This window comes from Galeopterus variegatus, unplaced genomic scaffold (genome assembly GCF_000696425.1).
Source record: "Galeopterus variegatus unplaced genomic scaffold, G_variegatus-3.0.2 Scaffold8134, whole genome shotgun sequence".
Taxonomy (NCBI): Eukaryota; Metazoa; Chordata; class Mammalia; order Dermoptera; family Cynocephalidae; genus Galeopterus; species Galeopterus variegatus.
The window spans coordinates 3,281-27,417 of record NW_007734245.1 but is presented as its reverse complement, the minus strand read 5'-3'; the positions used below and the strand labels follow the sequence as shown (position 1 = coordinate 27,417).

Below are 24,137 nucleotides of genomic sequence, written 5' to 3'. Positions count from 1 at the left end.
TTCTGGAATACCCACAATTCAGATGTTAGAGCACTTGAGGTTGTCTGCTATCTCTTAAATTTTCCTCCTTATTTTTAATTCTTTTTTCCACATTTTTGTCTGCTGGAATTATTTCAAAAAGACCATCTTCAAGCTCTGAAATTCTTTCTTCTGCTTGCTCTACCCTGCTGCTCAAGCTCTCAGTTGTGTTTTTATTTCATTGAGTGAATCTTTCATTTCTAGAAGTTCTGCTACACTCTTTTTTAAGGTATTAATCTCTTTGTAGATTTCCTCCTTCATATTCTGGATATTTTTTCTTGTTTCATTGTGTTCTCTAATTGAGTCTTCCTTTATTTCTTCAAGTTTTCTTAAGATCATTTTGCTCGGAATTCTTTTTCAGACATTTCAAGGATTCCCTGTTCCATGGAGTCTTTCTTTGGAGCATTACTGTATTCTTTTGGTGGTGTCATTTCTTCTTATTTGCAGTTCTAGTACATTTTTGTTAGCGTTTGGTCATTTGGTAGAGGTTTTGCTTCTTCTATTACACTGAGGTTGGTTGTGGAGTGGCCCTGGTTGCTACTGTGGTGGTGAATTGTCTTTGCTTTGACAGTAGGTGTGGTGTGGTTATGTTAAACCACCTTTGGTCCTGTTCCAGATTCTATGGTTGTAGAATGAGCCCCCAGTGCCATGCAGTTCTGCTAGCTCGCCTTGGCAGATCGGACCATGTGGGCTGGCGCTCCCCTCTGGGTCCAAGGGGAGGTGAGGGGTCACTTCTGCCACTTGGTTCTGCTGGGCTCACTTTGGTGGGCCAGGGCATGCAGGCTGGCACTCCCCTCCAGGTCCAAGGAGGGGGGAGGGGTCAACTATATCAAATCTTCTAGTCCACGAATACTTGTACAGAATGCTGTTTCATTTATTTAGGTCTTCTTTAATTGTTTCAGCAATGTTTTGAGGTTTTCAGTGTGCAAGTCTTACATCTCCTTGAGTATATTTATTCCTAGGTATTTTATTCTTTCTGATGTTATTGTAAATAGAATTATCTTAATTTCCTTTTTGGATTTCTGGTGCTGGTGTATAGAAACAAAGCTGCTTTTTATTGACTCCTGTTTTGTGTTTTTGTGGGGTTTTTTGTTTGTTTGTTTTGTTGGCTTACCAGTACCGGGGTCCAATCCCTTGACCTTGGTGTTATAAAACCAACTAAGCTAACTGGCCAGCCCTAAAAATTTATTCCCGGGGTTTTTTGTTTGTTTTTTACAACTGCTTTTTATGGATTGATTTTGTATCTTGCAACTTGCTGAATTTGTTTATTAGCTCTAATACTTTGTTGTGTGGTCTATATGGTGGATTCTTTGAAATATTGTATATGTAGGTCATATCTTCTGCAAATAGAGAAAGTTTTACTTTTTCCTTTTCAATTTGGATGCCTTTATTTCTTGTTCTTGTCTGATTGCTCTGGCTAGAACTTCCAGTACAGTATAGAGTCAAACAGAAGTGGCAAAAATAGTGTCTTGTTCCTGTCATAAGGAGAAAGTTTTCAGTCTTTCACCACTGAGTACTCTGTTAGCTTCCTTTCCCCTTATTAGCTGGGGGGAAAGTGAGGGGGTGGTCATAAATGCTTTTTATTGTGTTGAGGAAGTCCCTTTCTATCCCTAGTTTACTGAGTGTTTTTATTAAGAAAAGGTGTTGAATTTTGTCAAATCTTTTTTTGCATCAATTGAACTGATCATCTACTTTTTATCCTTTGTTCTATTAGTGTGATTGATTTTAGTATGTTGAACCATTCTTGCATTCCTGGGATAAATCATAAAAGATCACCTTATAACACCTATTTTTTATATTGATGGATTTGCTAGTAATTCATTGAGTATTTTCACCTCATATTCATAAGAGATATTGGTCTGCAGTTTTCTTTTCTTTTAGTGTCCTTTTCAGGCTTTGATAGTAGGGTAATGCTCTGCTTTGGGGGAAAGAGTTCAAGAAGTATTAATGTTCTAAATGTTTGGTTGAATTCACCAGTGAAGCCATCTAGTACTGGGATTTTTTGGCAGTGAGGGGTGGGAGGGGGTTTATTATAACAATCTCTTTACTTGTTACAGATTTGTTCATATTTTCTGTTTCTCCTTGAGTCAGTTTTGGTAGTTTGTGTGTTTCTAAGAATTTTACCATTTCATCTAGGTTATCTAATTTAGTTTTGGTAGTTTGTGTGTTTCTAAGAATTTTACCATTTCATCTAGGTTATCTAATTTGTTGGTGTATAATTGTTCATAATATTCTTCTGTGATACTTTTACAAGTATTTCTGAAAGGTCAGTAGTAATATCCCTTCTTTCATTTCTCTTTATTTGTAGTCATTGTAGCCCGAGGTTTATCAGTCTTTTTAAAGAATCAACTTTTGGTTTTCTTGATCTCTCTATTGTTTTTCTACTCTGTTTCATTTATCTCCACTCCAATCTTTATTATTTACTTCCTGTGCTAGCTCCGTGGTTAGTTTGCTCTTCTTTTTCTTGTTCCTTAAGGTGTAAGTTTATGTTATTGATTTGAGATCTATCTTCTTTTTTAAGGTAGACATTTACTGCTGTAAATTTGCTTCTAAGCACTGCCTTTGTCGCGTCCTGTTAGTTTTTGTATGTTTTGTTTTAATTTTTATTCTTCTGTGTTTTTAAATTTCCCTTGTGATTTTTCTTTGACCCTTGTTTGTGTAATAGTGCATTGTTCAATTTCCACATTTTTGGTGAATTTTCTGGTTTTCCTTCTGTTATTGATTTCTCCTTTTATTCCATTGTGGTTGGAGAAGATACATTGGATGCTTTAAGTCTTTTTAAATTTATTGAGGCTATATATGTGGCCTAACATATGGTTTATCTGGAAGAATGTTTCATGTGTACTTGAGTAGAATATGTATTCTGCTGTTTTGGGATGGAGTATTCTATATATCTAATAGGTTTAGTTAGTTCATAGTACTGTTCAAGACCTGTATTTCCTTATTGACCTTCTGTTTATATGTTCTATCCATTATTGAAAGTGAGGAATTGTAGTCTCCAACTACCATTGTAGAACTGTAGAACTATGTATTTCTCCTTTCATGTCTGTCATACAAAAACTGCCAATATATAGCTCTGTTACTCCCCCCATTATGTTGTTGTTGTTACAAATTATATCTTTGTACGTTATGTGTCCATTATCATATATTTATAATTATTGTTTTATGTATTTGTCTTTTAAGTTATATTGGAAGCAAAAAGAGGAGTTAGAATCCAAAAATACAATAATGCAAGCTTTTATACTTACCTATATAGGTACCTTACCTGTGTTGTTTATATATTCATATAGCCTTCAATTACTGTCTAGTGTCCTTTCATTTCAGGCTTAAGGACCCCTTTTAACATTTCTTGTAGGGCAGGTTGACTAGCAACAAAGTCCTTTAGCTTTTGTTTATCTTGGAATACCTTAATTTCTCTTGCATTATCAAAAGATAGTCTTGCAAGATATAGAATTCTTGGTTGACAGTTTTTTCTTCCAGCACTTTCCTATGCCATGACATCGCAGGCTGTCCTTCATAAGTTTCTGTTGAAAAATCTGCTTTAATCCTGGTAAGGATCCCTTGTACATGGTGAAATGCTTCTCTCTTACCAATTTCAAGATTCTTTGTCTTTTGACAATTTGATTATAATATGCCTTGGTGTGGATCTCTTTGAGTTTATTCTGTTTGGAGTTTACTGAACTTCTTGGATGTGTAGATTCCTGTCTTGCATCAAACTTGAGAACTTTTGGCCATTATTTTTTCCAATACTATTTCTTTTTTTTGTCCTTTTTGAGACCGGCCGCACCGCGCTCAGCCAGTGAGCGCTGTGATCACACCAGTCATCCCTAGATAGGATCCGAACCCACGGCAGGAGCGCTGCTGTGCTCCCAGCGCCGCACTCTCCCTAGTGCGCCATGGGCTTGGCCCTTCCAATACTATTTCTGTCACTTTCCTTGTCTCTTCTCCTTCTGAGACTCCCATTTTGTTTATGTTGGCATGCTTGATGGTGTCTCACAGGTCTGTTATGCTCTGTTCATCTTTCTTCATTCTTTTTTCTTTCTCCTTCCAGTATTTTCAATTGTCTTATCTTAAGTTTTCCAGATTCCTTCTTCTGCTTACTCATCTCTGCTGTTAATTCTCTCTAGTGAATTTTAAAATTCTGTTATTCTGCCTTTGAGCTCCATAATATTTTTTTTTGGTTCCCTTTTGTAACTTCTGTCTCTTTATTGATATTCTTTATTTGTGTATGCATTATTCTCCTGGTCTCCTTTAGTTCTTTGTCCATGGTTTCCTGTAGCTCTTTGAGGATACTTAAAACAGTTGATTTCAGTTGTTTGTCTAGTAAGTCCAATATCTAGACTATCTCAGGGACATTCCTGCCAATTAATTTTTTTCTGTGAATAGGCCATTCTAACCTGTTTCTTTTTACACCTTGTCACTTTTTGTTAAAACCTGAATATTTTGAATATTCTAATGTACTTCCTCTAGAAATCAGATTATCCCCCCTTCCCAGAGTTTGCTATGGTTGCTTGTTGAAGGCTACATTTGTTTATTTTGTTTAGTTACCTGTCCAAACTATTTTTCAGTCTGTATTCCTTGCCATGTGTGCTCACTATCATCTTGTTTTATTATCTCTGTGGTCAGCCTTTGATGTGACAGATGTTTTCCTTAAATCTCTGGAGCCAAAAAGAAAAATCAAATACTCACCCAGTCTTTGCAAATTGGCTCTGAGCTGGGGCATTCCTTCTGCACTTAGCCATGCTGCCTACACCTCTGTCTTAGCTTTCACCTCTTGCTTGCTCAGACTCCTAAAATCAGCCAGAGGTGCAAGCCTAGTATCCTCTCAGGTATTTTCTGAGCATGTGTCTGGCCCTGGGCATGCAGATTGCTCTCTGGGTTCCTGGGTTTGGGTGCTGTAGTCTTTCAAAGCCCTTCTTCTCCCTAGTATTATCTTCCTTGGCCTTGGCCTTCTTGGGTATTTGGAACAGTCTGCTTGCCTCATGCTCCATCACCACATGGCCCTATGTACTCCTGATGGCCATGGAGAGTTGTATGCTTTTAAATGCTTTTAATTAACTTTGGTCCAGTAAGCGACTCTAGCTCTAGAGAGGTGAAACAAAGGCAAGTCCCTCTGTACTTATCCATCAGGGAACTGTCAGACAAATCAAAATGCACAGCAATTATTTGAGATCAAGTTCCTTATTGCCCCAGTACAGCAAGCTACGTCAGAAATGTGGGCCTTGCCTTTTCTGTCACTGCTGAGCTGGGGAGAGGGGGATGGTAGGCCATTAACCAAAAAATGCCACAGCACTTTCTTCCCAAAATTTAGCAGCCTCTTTCTTTATTAAGTACTCCACCTGTTGCTGTAAGTTTTTAAAAATTAGATTCTACAGTTCCCCAAAAATTGATTCTGTCAGTTTTTGCCAGCTTCTTAATGATTGCCTCAGTGGAGGGACCAGTTCTTGGAGCTCCCCACTTCACCATTTCTTATGACACTACTCATGTTGAAAGGTTTTTAACTACAAATTCAGTTTATTTAGTGGATATAGGACTATTCAGCTTAGGTATTTCATCCTGAGTGAGTTTTGGTTGTTTGTTTCTTTTAAGGAATTGGTCTATTTCATCTAAGGTTTCAAATTTATTTACATGTAAGTTGGGAGATCAATGCCAAAACAACAGCATCAGCTTGGAGCTGACTCCAGAGCAGGAAGTCAGAAGGGGGCTGTGTGGAAGAGAACAAATAGTGATATCATAGCTTTAAAAGAAGCAGACTTTGCAGCTACTTTACAAGTAGGCATACTGCTGGAAGTAGAGGCTGTCACCCTGATCAGGGAAGGATGGAGAAGAGGTCTAAGACCAGTGGGATCCAAGCCCTGGTACTGGGAATGGAAAGGAAAAGATTAGGAATGTGTTGAGGAACACAGGTGGCAACCTGGAGCAGGTGACACCTCAGAGGAGGGGAAGGAATTGCTCACATGCTTGGTAGTGAGGGCTAATAAGAAAGTAAGCTACTGAAATCAGGGGTCCTAGAAGTATCACAGAAAGCAAATGCACCACCCCAAATGGTGCTGTTGTTTTTCAAGAATGTGTAACTTACTGTGCCAATGGAAGAGAGCTTTTGAACTAAAACTGGAGTAACCCCTTTCCTCCTCCCTGCCATAAAATCAACTTCTGTCTTCATTTGAATATGAATAAAAAAAGATACCCAACAGCCATACTAATATAAGAAGGAAGCAGAAAGACTGAATTGACACTTTTTCAATTGGTATAAATCTCTACCAAACAAAAACGAAGCTGTAACACAGCTGTCCAATATTAAGTAATTTTGAATAAGAGAGAATCTTAAAAACCAAAAATTAAATATTCACAGTAGAGAAAGAGAAAATAGAAAAAGAGAGACTATAGAAGTGGAAAAACAAGGAAATATAAAATATAAGCGAGTTAATTCAGGAAAGAAATACAACAGAAAATCATCTCAAGCAAAAAGATTAAATTACAGTGTGCCCAAGGCAGAAGAGATATGAATGAAGGTACAGTAAATGACATGTTGGAGGAGAGGAATGTAAAAGATTAAAGAGGGGAAGAAACAGAATTTTTTTTTTTTGTCTTTTTTTTTTTTTTACTGACCGGTAACGGGATCGCAACCCTCGGTGCTGCACCCGCACCACACTCAGCCAGTGAGTGGGAACCGGTCTCCACATGGGATCCGAACCCTCAACGGGAGAGCCGCCGCGCTCCCAAGCAGTGCACTCTCCAGTGTGCCACCGGGCTGGCCCGAAGAAACAGAATTGACAGGGATGAGGAGGAGAGTAATAGAGAGAGAAGAAAGACACAGTGGAGTCCCTAAGTAATAAAAACTAAATGGTGAGAGAACTCATATTTAAAATTATAATCCAAGGAAAATTTTCATAAATAAGTGAATCTACATATGGGAAAAAACTCCTGCATGCCAGAGAGAATTGACTCAGAGTGGTAAACGCAAAGAGAGACTCTAATAAAACTACTATGCTTATTTAAAAGTAAAGAAAAAAATCTTCCAAGTCTCAAGGGAAAAAGTCCAAGTCACTTGACAGGGAATGAAAATAAAATTGACACATTCTTAGTAGCAGCATGTAAACATATAAAACAAGAGTAGTTGAACAGTTTTCAAGAAATTCAAGAAAAATGTATGAACGAAGAATTTATATCCCATTAAGATAGATGTTCTTCAACTGAAAATACTGTATTTCAGATTCTATGGAATATAATAAAGCAATGATTGGAGCAAATTTTATAGACTTAAATGGTTCTTTTTCCCCCTGTCTTAATTTATTTTCCTTAATTGACCCATAATAATTGTATATGTTTATGGAGTACAGTATGATAATTGGGTACATTCATACTGTGTGCAGTGATCATATCAGGGTGCTTAGTACATCCATCACCTCAAACATCTGTCACTTCTTTGACCCTATGGGTCAGGTGTCTCAGGAGGTGGCTCACTGGGGATGTGGTGGCTGGATTGATTCTCAGGCTTCTTTTAATAAAGAAGAGATGAATGTACATATGGTAATCTACATATGGCTGGGGGTGTGGGCACATGGTGTGACAGGGTCTCTGGGACTGGTTTGTCAGTGCCAGGGTCACTGTGTCTGCTTCTCTGACCATGGGTGGGGCCACCAGGGGCACGTCTGTAAGCACTCAGATGCATGTGCTTACAGATTTTGGGGCAGGTCTTCCAGGGGCATGACAGCTGAGCTGTTTCTTTCAGCCAGGGATGGGTGCGCTTTGAGTGCAGGTCTGCCGGTGGCCCTTCTGTTGTGCCAGTTCTTGGGGCCCAGTGTGAGGACGTGCTTCCCTCAGTGGTTCACGACCTGGTCTGCCAAGGGCAGGGCAGCTAAGCCGCTTCTCAGGAAGTGGGCAAGGCCACTAGGCGAAGCTGTGGTGAGGCTAGTGCAGCCACTTCTGGGGCTGTTGACAAGGTCACTAGGCAGTCCTGCAGTTGAAGGGCTGGGGCAGCCACTTCTGGGACTGTTGGCAAGGCCACTAGGCCAGTCTACTTAGGACAGGACTGCCTGGCCACTTTTCTGGGAGGAACGGATGCACTTTATTTCCACCAGCCCAAGGGCATATTTGTTAGGGTAGAGTCCTGTGAGCTGTTTTTCCAGTTTGGGGCTTCTGAGCACAGAACTCAGTCTGCTGGCAGGGCTGGGGATAGAGGAAGGAATGGTGGGCAGTCTGCCTGAGTGGGGTTTGCCTGTCTGATCTCTGGCCTGGGACGTTGGGGGTACATCAGTTCAGCAGGGCTAGGGTTGGCTTCCCAGACTGCGGAACTAGAGTCACAGCCATTGTGAGCCCAGGCTTTATGCCCCCAGGATCAGGGCATTGTAGCCTCTCTGGTGAGTGCAGTGGGACAAGGACAGAGTCAAGGCTACTGACCCGAGGGCAGGATGTGCTCCCATAAAGGCTGTGGTTTCAGTATGATGCAGTCCTGCATTGGTGTGGGTCATGACGGTGGGGGGTGGGGATCGCACAGCTTGTGCTCCTGTTCTAGAGACATGCAGTGTGTGTATTCTAGGCTGCTCCCCACATTGGCTCTCTGCTTGTCCTGCCAAAGGGTCTGTGGGCCTCTGTAGCGAGGATGGGTGTTGGTGTGGATCCTCTGCCTACCTTTTCACCACAAGGGAAAATTCTACCTGCATCGATCCTGGTGTTGGAGACATGGTGGCTGAGGCTGTGTGCCTGTCTCTTCTCTATGCTGCCATCCTGGGCTTTCATGCTCCACAGGGATCTCACCAGTCTTCTGCTGCACTCCTATACTCTTCCACCATTGCTCCCATCAATATTTAGCTGTCTGTTAAGTTGCTCTGGTCCTCTTTGTGGGAGAAACGTGCCTGGGCCCCTCTAGTCTGCCATCTTGCCCTGCCTCCCTAGATTTAAATAGTTCTATCAATAAAAATGAAAGAATGAAAATAATTGGCATTATGACTCTAGCAACTACCAAACCATACAGCGACTGTGTGAGCTATCCCTCCCCTGCCTTTTACCCAGTGGTTATTAACTAATTTCCAATTAATAGCAAAATTGTGGGCTGGCCTGTTTGCTTAGTTGATTAGAGCATGGTGTTGATGGTACCAAGGTCAAGGGTTCAGACCCCCTTACTGAAAGTGAAAATTACAAAGTAGTGTTGTATTTCTTTTCTCCCCTGCTGCTACTTTAATGTAAATGTTTATTGCTCACATTTGTCTCTTCTTTCTGATGTGCCGTTTACCACTTCTACTTTAGAGTTTTCTTCTAAACTACTAATCTACTCCTATAACTCCAGTGCTTGTGTCTGTCTCTTCAGTGGTTCCTATTGTCCTTGTTGCATCCACAGAGTGAAGCGTGAACACCCAAAGATGTTCAAGACAGTCCACATAGTAAGAAACAGCAGAACATCTGTTCAGGTTTTTCTTTCACATAAACAAAAAAACTTGTTAATTTTTAATAAAAAGATTATATATGTAAATGTATGTAATATATTAATAAGTAGGGATCTATTAAGTGTGTATGCAAAACATATTTTACTGGTCCAAAAGACAAATTCAGAATTTCTTCATGTTCTGTCACCTGACTTTATAAACTTATAATTAATCCCAGTCCTACACCCTGTCCTCATATCATATTGTGTTATTTGCAGTTTCCAAAACTTGCCATAACTCATGCATTCATGCTTTGACAATTCTGTTTTTCCTAAAGTTTACATTAGTCAGTTTGATCACTTAATAAAATCTAACATGATAATACAAAATGTGGATAACTACCCACATTCGTGACCATCTTGTATCTTCTGCATATTTGTCACAGCACCTTCTATACATATTGCATTTAAGCATTTATATCTTTGCCTTCCTGTCAAAATGTAAGCTCCCTGACAACGGGAATAGTTGCCTTTATTCATCTTTGTATTTCCAGCAGAGTTCAATAGAGTGAGAGGTCAGTAAATATGTATTGGACAAATGTTTGATCTATGTATGAAGTGGGTACAGAGTAGCAAGCAGCATATTCTAACTTTCCAGAGCATATTCTACAGTTAGTACATTAAGAGCTAGTTCACATGTGTCTTTTCAATGGTACTCTATTCTGGTCACTACAGATTGAACTGAAATATGTTTTTCCAGGGACCGGTGACATTAAAGGATGTTACTGTGGAATTCACCAAGGAGGAGTGGAAATTACTGACCCCTGCTCAGAGGACCCTGTACAGGGATGTGATGCTGGAAAACTATAGTCACCTGGTCTCAGTGGGTGAGGAAAAACTTCCCCATATGTAACTCCCAGTAGTTTGCATATCCTTTCCCAGTTGTGGAACATATAAGGTCCCTATAGGGTTGAAGGATATTAGCTTTGTTTCAGGGGTCAAAGTTAATGAATCCATTTTGGGTACTAAGAAAAAATATTTGTGTCCCTACCTCCCTCATTGAAAGAATCTAAATTTGCCATGCCTAAGTGGGACCTTCATTCTTCTCCTGGAATTGTCCTTTCTTATCCTTCAGAGTCCCTAAATTCCAAGCAGTTTGTATCATTTTCTTTATCTTTTCCATTAATAGGTTATCGTGTGAATAAACCAAATGTGGTCTTCAAGTTGAAGCAAGGAAAAGAGCCATGGATATTAGAAGTAGAATTTCCACGTAGGAGCTGTCCTGGTGAGTTAGAAGAAATTATATCCCGTGTTACCCATGTAAGGTAGTTGGTTCCTCTTGCCTTTTGAAATATTTTTCAGGACATACCACATGTCCTCACTTTTAAGTGGGACCTAAAAAATAAACAAATAAATAAAAAAAAGACAGAAAGATACAACAATTACAATAATACGTTGAACTTTCAAAAGGGGAGAACAGAATTGAGGTAACCAGAGGTGGGAAAGAGACGGAGATGTTGGGTAAGGGAGGAGTCAACAAAGGGCCATGAAAAATTGTATAATATTGAATACACTATTCTGATTTGAGCATCACATATTGCACATAGGTACTGACATACAACTCTGTACCCCACAGACATTTATAATCAATTATTTTTCAATTGAAAAAATACATTTTTTGGGCCGCACCCGTGGCGCGCTCGGGCGAGTGCGGCACTGGAAGCGCAGCGGTGCTCCCGCCATGGTTTCGGATCCTATATAGGGATGGCCGGTGCGCTCACTGGCTGAGCGCAGTGCGGCCGGTCACAAAAAGGACAAAAAAAAAAAAAAAAAAAACCACTTTTTTTTTCCAGGAGTCTCTTTTTAAATGCCATATAGTTTGGGAAATGATTGAGGACACTTGATCTGAACCTGTAAGAAACCTTAATCACACCTCCGATTTTTGTTCTTTCCACTTAAATTCTCCCTTTTGCCCAACATTTTTTTTAACAGACTTATTTCTCTTTTCTATATACAAACTCTAATCCCTACCTAATCTACACAAAACAAAACTCTAGGTTAAAATAAAAGACAAAATAAGTCTTTTTCTCTAAAATTTCCAGTTACTCCCTGCCATTGGAGTATGCAACTATAATCTTAAAGTGTTTTCAGATCTGAGTTATACATTTTTTTTCACATGACATCGCCCTCCTTTTATTAACAAAAAGCCTCAGTTATTTTTGGCACCAGTTTTGACTTCCTGTTCTCTCTTTAAACTCTGAATTCAGATTACAAATCATTATGCTGCTCATCAGTTATATTATTTCAGAACTGATACTCCTATATGGTGTTTTTCTTTCACATGAAGTGCTTATTATCCTTCCTAAAATCTAACATACCTTACATGGAGAGTTACAACACTAAGATAATCTCAGCCTGCTTCCTTAAATGTTTTTCATGTATTTTCTGACTTGTGCACTAATACGTTGGTCCCAATCTGTTGGTTGTCTTTTTACTCTGTTGATTGTTTCTTTTGCTGTGCAGAAGCTTTTTAGTTAGATATAATCCCATTTGTTTATTTTTCCTATAGTTGCCTGTGCTTTTTGCATCCTATTCATAAAGTCTGTACCCACTCCTACTTCCTGGAGTGTTTCCCCTATGTTTTCTTTAAGGACTTTTATTGTTTCAGGATGTATATTTAATTCTTTAATCCATTTTGAGTTGATTTTGGTATATGGTTAAAGGTACAGGTCTAATTTCATTCTCCTACATATGAGTATCCAATTTTCCCAGCACCACTTGTTGAAAAGGCAGTCTCTTCCCCAGTATGTAGATTTGCTGCCTTTGTCAAAGATCAGATGGCTATAGACGTATGGATTGATTTCTGAGCTATCTGTTCTTTTCCATTGATCTGTGTGTCTATTTTTATGCCAGTACCATGCTATTTTGGTTATTATAGCTTTGTAGTATAGTTTAAAGTCAGGTAGTGTTATGCCTCCAGCTTTATTTTTTTTAGCTCAGGATTGCTTTGTGCAGTCTTTTATTGTTCCATATAAATGTCTGAATAGCTTTTTCCATCTCAGAGAAAAATGTCATCGGTATTTTGATGGGGATTCCATTGAATTTGTAGATCACTTTGGGTAATATGGACATTTTCACAATGTGAATTCTTCCAATCCAAGAGCACGGGTTATCTTTCCATCTTCTTGTGGCCTCTTTAATTTCTCTCAACAGTGGCTTGTAGTTCTCTTCATAGAGATTTTCACATCCTTGGTTAACTCTATTCCTAAGTAGTTTATTTTTTGGTGGCTGTTGTAAATGGGCTAGCTTTCTTGATTTCTTTTTCTGCATGTACACTGTTGGAGTATAAAAATGCTGCAGATTTTTGTGTGTTGATTTTGTATCCTGCAACTTTGCTGAAATCATTTATCAAATCTAGGAGTTTTTCTTATAGAGGCTTTAGGCTGTTCTACATATAGGATCATATCTGCAAACAGGGACAGCTTGACTTCATCCTTTCCAATCTGTATGCCCTTTATTTCCTTCTCTTCTCTGATTGCTCTGGCTAGTACTTCCAACACTATGTTGAATAGGAGTGGTGAGAGTGGGCATCCTTATCTAGTTCCTGTTTGGCAGTGGGCTTATAGCATATGGCTTTAATTATGTTGAGATACTCTCCATCTATGCCTCACTTGTAGAGAGTCTTTATCATGAAAGAATGTTGAATTTTGTCAAATGCTTTTCAGCGTCTATAGAGATGATCATATGGTTTTTGTCTTTGCTTTTATTGATGTGGTGCATCACATTTATTGATTTGCATATGTTGAACCAACCTTGCATCTCTGGGATGAATCCCACTTGATCATGGTATGTAATTTTATGTATGTATTGTTGTATTCTGTTAGCTAGTATTTTGTTTAGGATTTTTGCATCTATGTTCATCAAGGATATTGGCCTGTAGTTTTCTATTTTTGATGCATCTTTGTCTGGTTTTGGTATCAGGGTGATGTTTGCCTCATGGAATGAGTTTAGGAGAATGGCCTCTGTTTCAGTCTTTTGGAACAGGTTGTAGAGAATTGGTATCAGTTCCTCTTTGAATGTTTGGTAGAGCCGTGCAGTGAACCCATCTCGTCCTGGGATTTTCTTTGTTGGGAGCTTTCTGATAACAGTTTCAATCTCTTTTATTGTTACTGGTGTTCAGATTTTCTATATCTTCTTGGCTCAGTTTTGGTAGTTTGTATGCATCCAGAAATTGATCCATTTCCTCCAGATTTTCAAATTTGTTGGCATACAGTTGTTTATACTAGTCTCTAATGATTTCTTGTATTTCTGAGGTGTCAGTTGTAATATCACCTTTTTCATTTCTAATTTTTGTTAGTTGGGTCTTCTCTCCTTAGTTAATCTTGGTAAAGGTTTGTCAATTTTATTTATCTTTTCAAAAAACCAACTTTTTGTTTCATTGATCTTTTGTATTGTTTTTTGGGTTTCTATTTAATTTAATTCTGCTCTGATCTTAATTATTTCTTTACATCTACTAACTTTAGGTTTGGATTGTTCTTGTTTTTCTAGATCTTTAAGATGAAGTGTTAGGTTGTGTATTTGCCATCTTTCCATTCTTCTGAAGCAAGCATTTGATGTGATAACTTTCCCTCTCAATACTGCTTTTGCAGTATCCCATAGGTTTTTGTATGATATGTCATTATTTTCATTAGTTTCAAGAAATTTTTTGATTTCCTGTTTAATTTCTTCTTGGACCCATATGTCATTAAGTAGAATGCTCTTTAATTTCCATGTGTTTATATATAGTTTCCAGAGTTTCATTTATTATTATTTCTAATTTTAATCCACTGTGATCGGAAAAAATATGTGGAATAAATCCAATTTTTTTGAATTTGTTGAGACTTGCTTTGTGACCTAACATGTGGTCTCTCCTGGAGAATGTTCCATGTACTGATGAGAAGAATAAATATTCTAAGATTGTTGGATGGAATGTTCTGCACGTATCTGCCAAGTCCAATTGGTCTAAAGTATTTTAATCTTGTGGGTTTTTTTTTTTTGTTTGTTTGTTTGTTTTTTGTGAGCGGCCGCACTGTGCTCAGCCAGTGAACGCACAGGCCATCCCTATATAGGATCTGAACCCGCGGCGGGAGCGCCGCTGCGCACCCAAGCGCTGCACCCAAGCCGGCCCATCTTGTGTTTCTCTATTGATTTTTTGCCTAGATAATCTGTCCAGTGATGAGAGTGGGATGTTCAGGTCCCCCGCTATTATGGTGTTACTGTTTATCTCTTTCTTTAGATCTAATAGTGTTTGCTGTGTAAATCTGGCTGCTCCGATGTTGGGTTCATATATATTTATGATTGTTATGTCTTCTTGATGGATAGATACTTTTATCATTATATAGTGGCCTTCTATATTTCTTTTAATGGTTTTTGCTTTAAAGTCTATTTGATCTGATATAAGAATAGCTACTCCAGCTCGCTTTTCATTTCTATTTGTATGATATATCTTTTTCCATCCTTTCACTCTTAGTCTGTGTGTGTCTTTATAGGTCAAGTGAGTCTCTTGAGGACAGCATATTGTTGGGTCCATCTTTTTAATCCAGTCAGTCAGTCTTTGTCTTTTGAATGGGGAATTTAATCCCTTTACATTTAGAGTTATTATTGAAAGGTGTTGATTTACTCCTAGCATTTTACTGATTTTTGTTTAGATGTCTTAAGTATCTTCTGTTCCTTTCTTTCTAATTTTCTGTTTGTCTTCTGTATTTGTTCACTTCTTGGGGTGATAGATCAACTATTTTTTTTCTCTTTTAGCATTTTTGTTTTGCTGGTAGGTATTGTTCTTACTTGAGTATTCATGGCAGTGATGGTTGTTTTTGTGATATAAAACCCTGTACTTCGGGCCGGCCCGGTGGCGCACTGGATAGTGCGCCGCTTGGGAAGTGCGGCAGCGCTCCCACCCAAGGGTTCGGATCCCATATACAGACCAGTTCCCGCTCACTGGCTGAGCGAGGCGCGGGAGCAACGCCGAGGTTTGCGATCCCGTTGCCGGTCCCCGGTCCGGTACGGGGGCAACACTGAGGGTTGCGATCCGTTGCCGGACACGGAAAAAGACAAAAGACCAAAAAAAAAAAAAACCCTGTACTTATTTGAGAATTTCTTGTAGGGCTGGTCGTGTGGTAGTGAACTCCTGCAGTTTTTGTTTGTCTGAGAAATATATTATCTGTCATTTGTTTTGGAAGGATAGCCTTGCTGGGTAAAGTATTCTTGGCTGGCAACTTTTGTCCTTTAGTGTTTTGAATATGTCATCCCATTCTTTTCAGGCTTTCAGGGTTTCTGATGAAAAATCTGATGTTATTCTGATTGGGGCTCCCTTATAGGTGACTTGCCGCTTCTCTCTTGCAGCTTTTAAGATTCTCTCTTTGTCTTTGAGTTTTGCCAGTTTGATTATCACGTCTTGGAGAGGATCTTTTTGGGTTGAATGTGGTTGGGGATCTTTGGTCTCCTGAATCTGGAGATCTGTGACTTTCCCTGTACCTGGGAAGTTTTCTGCTATTATTTCATTGAGTATGTTTTCAATGCCATTTCCTTTTCCTCCTCTTCTGGAATACCCATGATTCGGATATTTGAGCACTTAAGGTTGTCTGTAGTCTCTCTTAGATTTTCTTCAATTTTTTTGATGCTTTTTTCTTTTTTCTGGTCTGCCTGTGTTAATTCAAACAGGCTGTCTTCAGGGTCAGAAATTCTCTCTTCTGCTTGTTCAAGTCTGCTGGTTAAACTCTCTATTATGTTTTTTATTTCATTGAATGAATCCTTCAGCTCCACGAGCTCAGCTACATTCTTTTTCAAAGCTTTGATTTATTTATACATTTTTTTCTTTCAGATCCATTTTATTTTTTCTCATTTCATTGTGTTGTCTAACTGAGTTTTCTTGTATTTCATTTAGTTTTCTTCGAATTGTTACTCTAAATTCCTTGTGTGTCATTTCAAAGGTTTCCTGTTCTATAGGATCTAGCACTTGAAAGTTATTAATTTCCTTTGGTGGTAATGTACTTCCTTGATTTTTCATATTTCTGGTTTCTTTCCTTTGGTGTTTTGTCATTGTGGCCAGGGGTATCACAGTCCCCTTGTTTTACCCAGATGTCTGGCTTGGATCCTGAAGGAACTGCCTCTTCTGGTCAGCAGGAACTAGCCTAGGCTTGGGTGCCCACTCTGCCTGCCTGTTCTGGGACTGCTGTCTTGGGGTGTGAGTGCTCTGAAGCTCTTAAGTCTCTCCTGGGGGCAGGGATCTGCCTGGGCTTGAAGTCCCACCCCACTTGCCTTCTCTGGCATAGCTGGCTTGGGGTTTGGGGGCCCCAAGCCTCTTAAGTCTCTCCTGGTGGCAGGGACCAGCCTAGGCTGAACGTCCCGCCCCGCCTCCCATCTCCAGCTCAGCTGACTCGGCTTAGCTGGCTCGGGGTGTGGGGGCCCCCGAGGCTCTTAAGTCTCTCCCAGCAGCGGGGACCAGCCTGTGCCCGAAGTCCCGCCCCACCTGCTTTCTCCAGGATGGCTGGCTCGGGGTGTAGGAGCCCTGAGGCTGTTAAGACTCTCCCAGCGACGGGGGTTGGCCTGGGCCTGAGGTCCAGCTCTTCCTGTCTTCTCTGGCATGGCTGGCTTGGGATACCTTTGTCCATTTCTTAATCAGATTTTTTTTTTAACCCATAAATTGTTTGAGTTCCTTGTATATTCTAGATATTAATCACTTGTCAGATTTACAGTTTGTAAATATTTTCTCCCATTCTGCAGGTTGTCTTTCCATTGTGTTGATTCCTTTGCTGTGCAAAAGCTTTTTAGTTTGATCTAATCCCATTTGTTTATTTTTTCTTTTGTTGCCTGTGCTTTTGGGGTCTTATTCACAAAGTGTTTGCCCAGCCTCACAACCTGAAATGTTTCCCCTATGTTTTCTTCTGACAGTTTTATAGTTTCAGGTCTTACATTTAAGTCTTTAATCCATTTCAAATTGATTTTGGTATAAGGCGAGAGATATGGGTCTAGTTTCATTCTTCTACATATGTTATGTAGTATTCCCAGCAACACTTAGTGAAGAGCTGTCTTTCCCCAATGTACATTCTTGGTGCCTTTGTTGAAGATCAGTTGGCTATAAGTATGTGGGTTGATTTCTGGGTTCTCTATTCTGTTCCATTGATTCATGTGTCTGTTTTTATGCCAGTATCATGCTGTTTTGGTTACTTTAGATTTGTAGTATAATTTGAAGTCAGGTATTATAATAACTTAATGCCTCCTGCTTTTTTTTTTTTTTTTTTGCTCAGGCTTGCTTTGGCTATTCTGGGTGTTTTGTTGTCGTACATGAATGTTAGGATTGTTTTTTCTATTTCCGTGAAGAATGTCATTGGTATTTTGGTGGGGATTGCATTGAATCTGTAGATGGCTGTGGGTAGGAATGGACATTTTCACAATGTTAATTTTTCCAATCCATCAACATGGAGTGTCTTTCCATCTTTTGATGTCCTTTTTATTTTCTTTCAGCAGTGATTTGTAGTTCTCATTGTAGAGATCTTTCACCTCCTTGGCTAAATTTATTCCTTGATATTTTATTTTGGTAGTTATTGTAAATGGGCTTGCTATCTTGATTTTTCTTCTGCTAGTTCATTGCTGGAGTATAACAGGATGAATAAATGTGAAGGTCAGTAAAGGTTCTAGGATGATGTTGAATAATCTCAACTTTAAATATCATGTGGTAAATTGGAAGTAGAGATGTGGGATCCAAGATATGAAAACAGAATTTGACATTAGTGTTGAGTCGTGAGTAACACTGCTTTGGAAATGCAGGATTTGTTGACCAGGATGAGTTCAGGATTGAAAATCTCTGGTGCTATAACTGGAATTTCATATCATTGTGTAGATGGCTTGCCCTGTGGTTTTTGTTTTTTGGGCTTTTTGTTTGTTTTTTAATCCTTCTCTTTGGATGGATGTGTTCCTGGGTCTTCCTGTCTCAGTTACAATTAAGCCAACCAGATGGAGAGTGAAAGCCCCAGCTATAGGACTGTTCCTCTAAATGTGAGGAAATGGATGTTTCTTTTTTTTTTTTTAAAGATGACTGGTAAGGGGATCTTAACCCTCAACTTGGTGTTGTCAGCATCATGCTCTCTCCCAAGTGAGCAAACCGGCCATCCCTATATAGGGATCTGAACCCATGGCCTTGGTATTATCAGCACCACACTCTCCCAAATGAGCCACGGGCCAGCCCTGGAAATAGATGTTCTGACAAAGTCACTTTAGCATTGATGTTTAGATGGTTGTGAATGGATAACGAGTAAATAAAGTAGAAGCTTATAGTCAGCTAACTACTAGGAATCCTAACACAGTAATCTAGGATTGAGGGGGATGACCTATCCTTTAGCTCCTTCATCCAATTTGATCTATTCCCTGATACTTCCAGTGAACACAGTTGTCCACTAATTTTTCTTATCATGCTTACTGCTCATTCCTTAATGGGCTCACAGCATTCTCTATGATTCTCACATTCTTGTTCAGCAACACTTTGAATATCTTTTGTTCTCTGCTCCCTGTTCTTTGGTTTTTGTTTTAACATTCTCCTCCAAGTTTTAAGATGATATTTGTAAATGTCTTAGAGGTACTTCGGTTTATTACCAAGTTCCTTCCCCTGTCTGCTACAGCAGTTTTTAGTGTTTGTTATGTTTTTTCCAAAACAGTGGGATAGAGGAAATTTGCATTTGAGAGTTCTTTCATTCTGGGAGATTGGCCTGAAACCCAGGAATCAAATCTATGACCATAATAACATGTTAAGATGTATACAGTATTAAATTTTGGATTTCTTTGTAGAAGACCTATGGAATATTAATGACCTAGGAGCAAGATACCAGGAAAGACAAGCTGGAAATTCAAGGCAAGTTGAAGAATTAATGTCTAAGATAGATGCTTTGTAAGAATGGGTCTTGATGGGGTTACTGGAAAGGGCAAGCACTAGTTAATACTAAATGTGAGAAAACTAATGCTGGAGTGAATCCCAAAGAATGTAATCCAAATGGGAGTGCCCTTTTTATAGAAACTTTATTCAGGATCAGGAGATTCAAATGTTGAAGTAGTGTTGACTCTTCTGAATTACACAGTAAGGGAGACTTTATTAGACAAAATAGAGTTCAGGCAGTTGAGAGACCCTGTGAATGTAATGCAAGTGAAGGTTTGTTCTATCAAATGTTAAACCACAGTGTATGTCAGAGAATGTTCACAGGGAAGAAACCCTACAAATCTAATAAATTTGGGAACATATCTAGAAATTGGTCCTCAGAGTTACTAGGAAAGTTTACACAGCAGGAGAAAAAGCCTTAAAAGTCTTATAAATTAATGAATTTGGAACCTCTGTCTAGGAATGGAGAACTCAAAAAACATGAGAAAACTCATACCGGAGAGAAAACCTACAAATGTAATGAGTGTGGGAAGTCCTTCTGCCAGAAGTCTGCTCTCATAGTACATCAGCATACTCATTCAGAGAACAAATCCTATGAATGTGATAAGTGTGGAAAATCTTTCCCTAAAAACGAAGACCTCACAGTACATCAGAAAACTCACACCAGAGAGAAAACCTATGAGTGTAAAGAATGTAAGAAAATTTTCTACCATCTGTCATCTCTCAGTAGACATCTCAGAACCCATGCAGGGGAAAAACCCTACGAATGTAATCAGTGTGAAAAATCCTTTTACCAGAAACCACACCTCATGGAACATCAGAAAACACATACAGGGGAGAAACCCTTTGAATGTACTGAATGTGGGAAGTTCTTCTATGTGAAGGCATACCTCATGGTACATCAGAAAACACACACAGGAGAGAAACCCTTTGAGTGTAAGGAATGTGGGAAAGCCTTTTCTCAGAAGTCACACCTCACAGTACATCAGAGAACACACACAGGGGAGAAACCTTATAAATGTAAGGAATGTGGGAAATTCTTCTCTAGGAATTCACACCTCAAAACCCATCAGAGAACTCACACAGGAGAGAAACCCTATGAATGTAAGGAATGTGGGAAATGCTTCTACCAGAAGTCAGCCCTCACAGTACATCAGCGAACTCACACAGGGGAGAAACCTTTTGAATGTAATAAATGTGGGAAAAACTTTTACTATAAATCAGACCTCACTAAACATCAGAGAAAACACACAGGGGAGAAGCCCTATGAATGTACAGAATGTGGTAAATCTTTCTCTGTGAATTCAGTCCTCAGATTACATCAAAGGACTCACACAGGAGAGAAACCTTATGAATGCAAGGAATGTGGGAAATCCTTTTCTCAGAAGTCACATTTTATCATACATCAGAGAAAACACACAGGGGAGAAACCCTACGAGTGTCAGGAGTGTGGGGAATCCTTTATCCAGAAGTCACAACTCACTGCACATCAGAAGACCCACTCAAAGAGGGGGAAAGCTGCTAAATAGTGTGAGTTTAGACATTCTTCTATCTGAATTCGTCCTTCAGAATAATTAGATAATTCACACGAGAGAGAGACTTTATGAATATCATCAATATGGGAAAATTTTCAGCCTCAATATTTTCTCACAGTATATGAGCAAACACACAAAGAAAAATTCTGCCAGAAACTGTACACATTGTAAAACATGAGGGAAACCTTACTTTCAGAAGTCACACTTTGTTTTACAACATAGAAATCACACAGAAGAGAAATCGTATAAGTAGAATGAATGTCAAGAAATTTTCTGTCAGCACAGCCAGCGCTAGACACATCCAAAAGCTCCTGTGAGTGAGAAGCTCCTGTGAGTGAGAAGCTCCTGTGAGCAGCCTGAGGAATATGCAGAAAGTGTTTTACACAAGTGGAACTCGTATATTAGAGTTCTCAAAGGGGATAGCTGCGTATATTATGACAGATATAGAAGCCTTTATCAAGAATTGACACTTCATTGAATGCCAGATCATTGATATTTGGGTAAGACTTTTATAGCTATTTTAAATCTTTGAGAAATTTCTAAAGAAAATTCAGAGAATTTGTACTGAGGAAATAGTTATACTAGAAGTCATGTTGCAGATATGATTCCAAGGTTGTTGTTTTTTTTTTTTTAAAAAAGAAACCTGCAAATATTTGAAGCTTTAAAAAAGCACAAATAAGTTGAATAATCAGGCAACATCATTTGACACACATGAAGAATCTTTTAGTATGTAGGACTTAAACTTACATGTGTATGTGTGTTATAAAACATAATTTGTAGGTATATGGCTTGCATATGAAACCCATGCATAATTGTACATAGGGAAATATGTAACCTTAGTTCTATAACTATTATGTGTATGGAGATGTCTCACAGTAAGTCTCAGTAGTCTCTTATTGTTAATATATGTATTGTAAGTGTAACATTCTTTTAAAATTAGAATGCATCTTTTTATCTTATTTCCTGGTATTGTGAATGGATGTAGACATTGTTACTAAACTAATCCTTCAAAAAGGAGATAAAATGTTTTTGTAAAACTTTCAGCTGTCTCATAGTTAGCCAAATTTTGCATTAGGGACATATTTATTTATAGCAAAAGCCTGAGCTGCTTTTAAAGCAGGTAAAAACTAATATTTATTACAGTCTACACAATAAAAACAAATAGTGCTATGTAAGAAATATTTATCTTACTGTTGATATTTTAGCAGGTTTCAGAGGTACCTGCATTTGTGTTTTGTATGAGAGTCCTAAACATTCTTCACTACCTTTTCCTTCCTAGTAGAAGCAACATGGCATGGTGGTGGACTCTGGAATCCTCTTGCCTAGGCCCAGATTCCAGCATGGGCATGCCACTTAACCTCTCTGTGCCTCAGTTCCTTTTCTATAAAAGAGCAGTGATAGTAACAATATCTTAGGACTGCTTTGAGGTCCAAATGAGTTAATATTTTTAAAGCACTTAACTCTTGTGTCTTAGACACTGTTCTGTATGTTAGATATCATCATCATAATTTTGTATTTCCTGAATTACACTGCAAGGAAAAAAAAAAGTTGGCTACCCAGCATTCACCCCTCCACCTTATTACTGTGCTAGTGCCTTGATTTGGCTTGGTTATTCATTGTCCCAGCAGAGATTCAGGGGCAGATCCAGCTTAGGCTAAGTGAGGGGCTGGCAAACCACAGCCCGTCAGCCAGGACTGGCCCACTGCCTGTTTTTGTAGCCCACAAGCTAAGAATGGCTTTACATTTCTAAATGGTTGAGAAATTAATGAATACTTTGTGACCTATGAAAATTGTATGATATTCAGATTTCAGTGTCCATAAATAAAGTGTTTTGAGAACACTAGTACAAACAAAACCCATTTGTTTATGTTTTGCCTGTGGTTGTCTTCACTCTACACCAGCCGGGTTGAATAGTTGTGACAGAGACCATATGGCCCACAGAGCCTAAGTAAGATATTTGCTATCTGGCACTTTACAAAATAAGTTTTTCTGTTACTTAGATGAAAACATTCAAGCAATGTCGAGGTATACTTTTATATGTGTTATGTGTTTCAGAAATGATGCATACAGCAATTTGGGGGTGGGTGGTTTTTGTGCAGTATATTTATTTTGTGCATTTTATTTATATGTTAAAAGCCTAAGCTTAGAAGTATTTTTTTTCCAAAGAAATGTGTTTTTTACTTGCTGAATTGTCATAACATCAAAATAAGAAATTTCCTGATGGAATGTAGCAGTAAATATATGAAATAAACATTGTCTGAATTAAATGGAATTGTTCATTGATCCCTCTCCACAGTATTCTTTTATTTTCTTCTAAGTCGACGGCCAGTTTTCCCTGTCTCATTTTATCACTTTCTCACTATCCCATGAGATACCATCTTTATATCATATTTAACTAATATAACCCAATAACAAAAACCTTTTTTTTTTTTTATGACTGTTAAGGGGATCACAACCCTTAGCTTGGTGGTGTCCGCACCACGCCCAGCCAGTGAGCACACTGGCCATCTCTACGTAGGATCCAAACCACGGCCTCGGCGCTCCCAGCGCCACACTCTCCCGAGTGAGCCATGGGGCCGGCCCACGAAAACCTTTTACAGTACCCAACTCCACCAGCTACATTACTAGTAACCTATACATTACTAGTAACCTATACAATTGCCTGCACTTGATATAATTATCAAATGCTGCTCCAATCTAAATCCCACTAGTGCCTTACTTCTTCCTAATAAAGATGACTTTCATTGATGTTAAACTTCTAAAGCATGCCTCATTCTGATTTGTCTGACATTTAGCACTGATGAACACCTTTTATGATATTTAGTGATTGTTTATATCTTAAGAAGGTATGCTTTGTACATGCTATAACTTCTGAATACTCTATGGTAAAATACTGTTACAATATCTTAATCGGTTCTGAGTTTGCCATCTTGATAGAGGTTTAAGTGGTAACATCTATCTATAGATACACCTTTAGAGATGTTCTTTATTTCATCCTGCTGTAAAAGAAAAGGCATTTTCTAAATTCGTCAAGCTTCTCAATCACAAATTAAAAGTCAGTACTTTCTGGGGACAGTTCAATAACTGGCAAATCTGTTATTAAGAATAAAGCCTGTACTGACAAGAATACTTTTAAAGAATAGTACTCTAGATGATGAGAATATAATGTTCATATTCTCCAATTCAAGCCTGAGACTGTTTCTTGGCTATAGCCTCAAGCCATTAATTAGTTATCACCAAATTTGATCAGAGACAGCTGGTCAGACATTGATAGCTAGTAATCAGAGACAGTCTCTCATGCGTATGCAGGCAGTCAGCC

General features: G+C 38.8%; 1 protein-coding gene across 1 annotated transcript in view; it reads left to right on the top strand.

Moving 5' to 3' along the window:
* The window catches only part of ZNF25 (zinc finger protein 25), a 36,859-nt gene extending 13,758 nt beyond the window's left edge, over window positions 1-23,101 (top strand). Inside the window, exons 3-6 of the mRNA XM_008592646.1 lie at window positions 10,140-10,266; window positions 10,569-10,664; window positions 19,199-19,262; window positions 19,744-23,101. Coding sequence (XP_008590868.1) covers window positions 10,140-10,266; window positions 10,569-10,664; window positions 19,199-19,262; window positions 19,744-20,812 — 1,356 coding nt within the window. The 3' untranslated portion in view covers window positions 20,813-23,101. The remainder of the gene's footprint in view (window positions 1-10,139; window positions 10,267-10,568; window positions 10,665-19,198; window positions 19,263-19,743) is intronic.
* The last annotated feature ends 1,036 nt before the right edge of the window (window positions 23,102-24,137 follow it).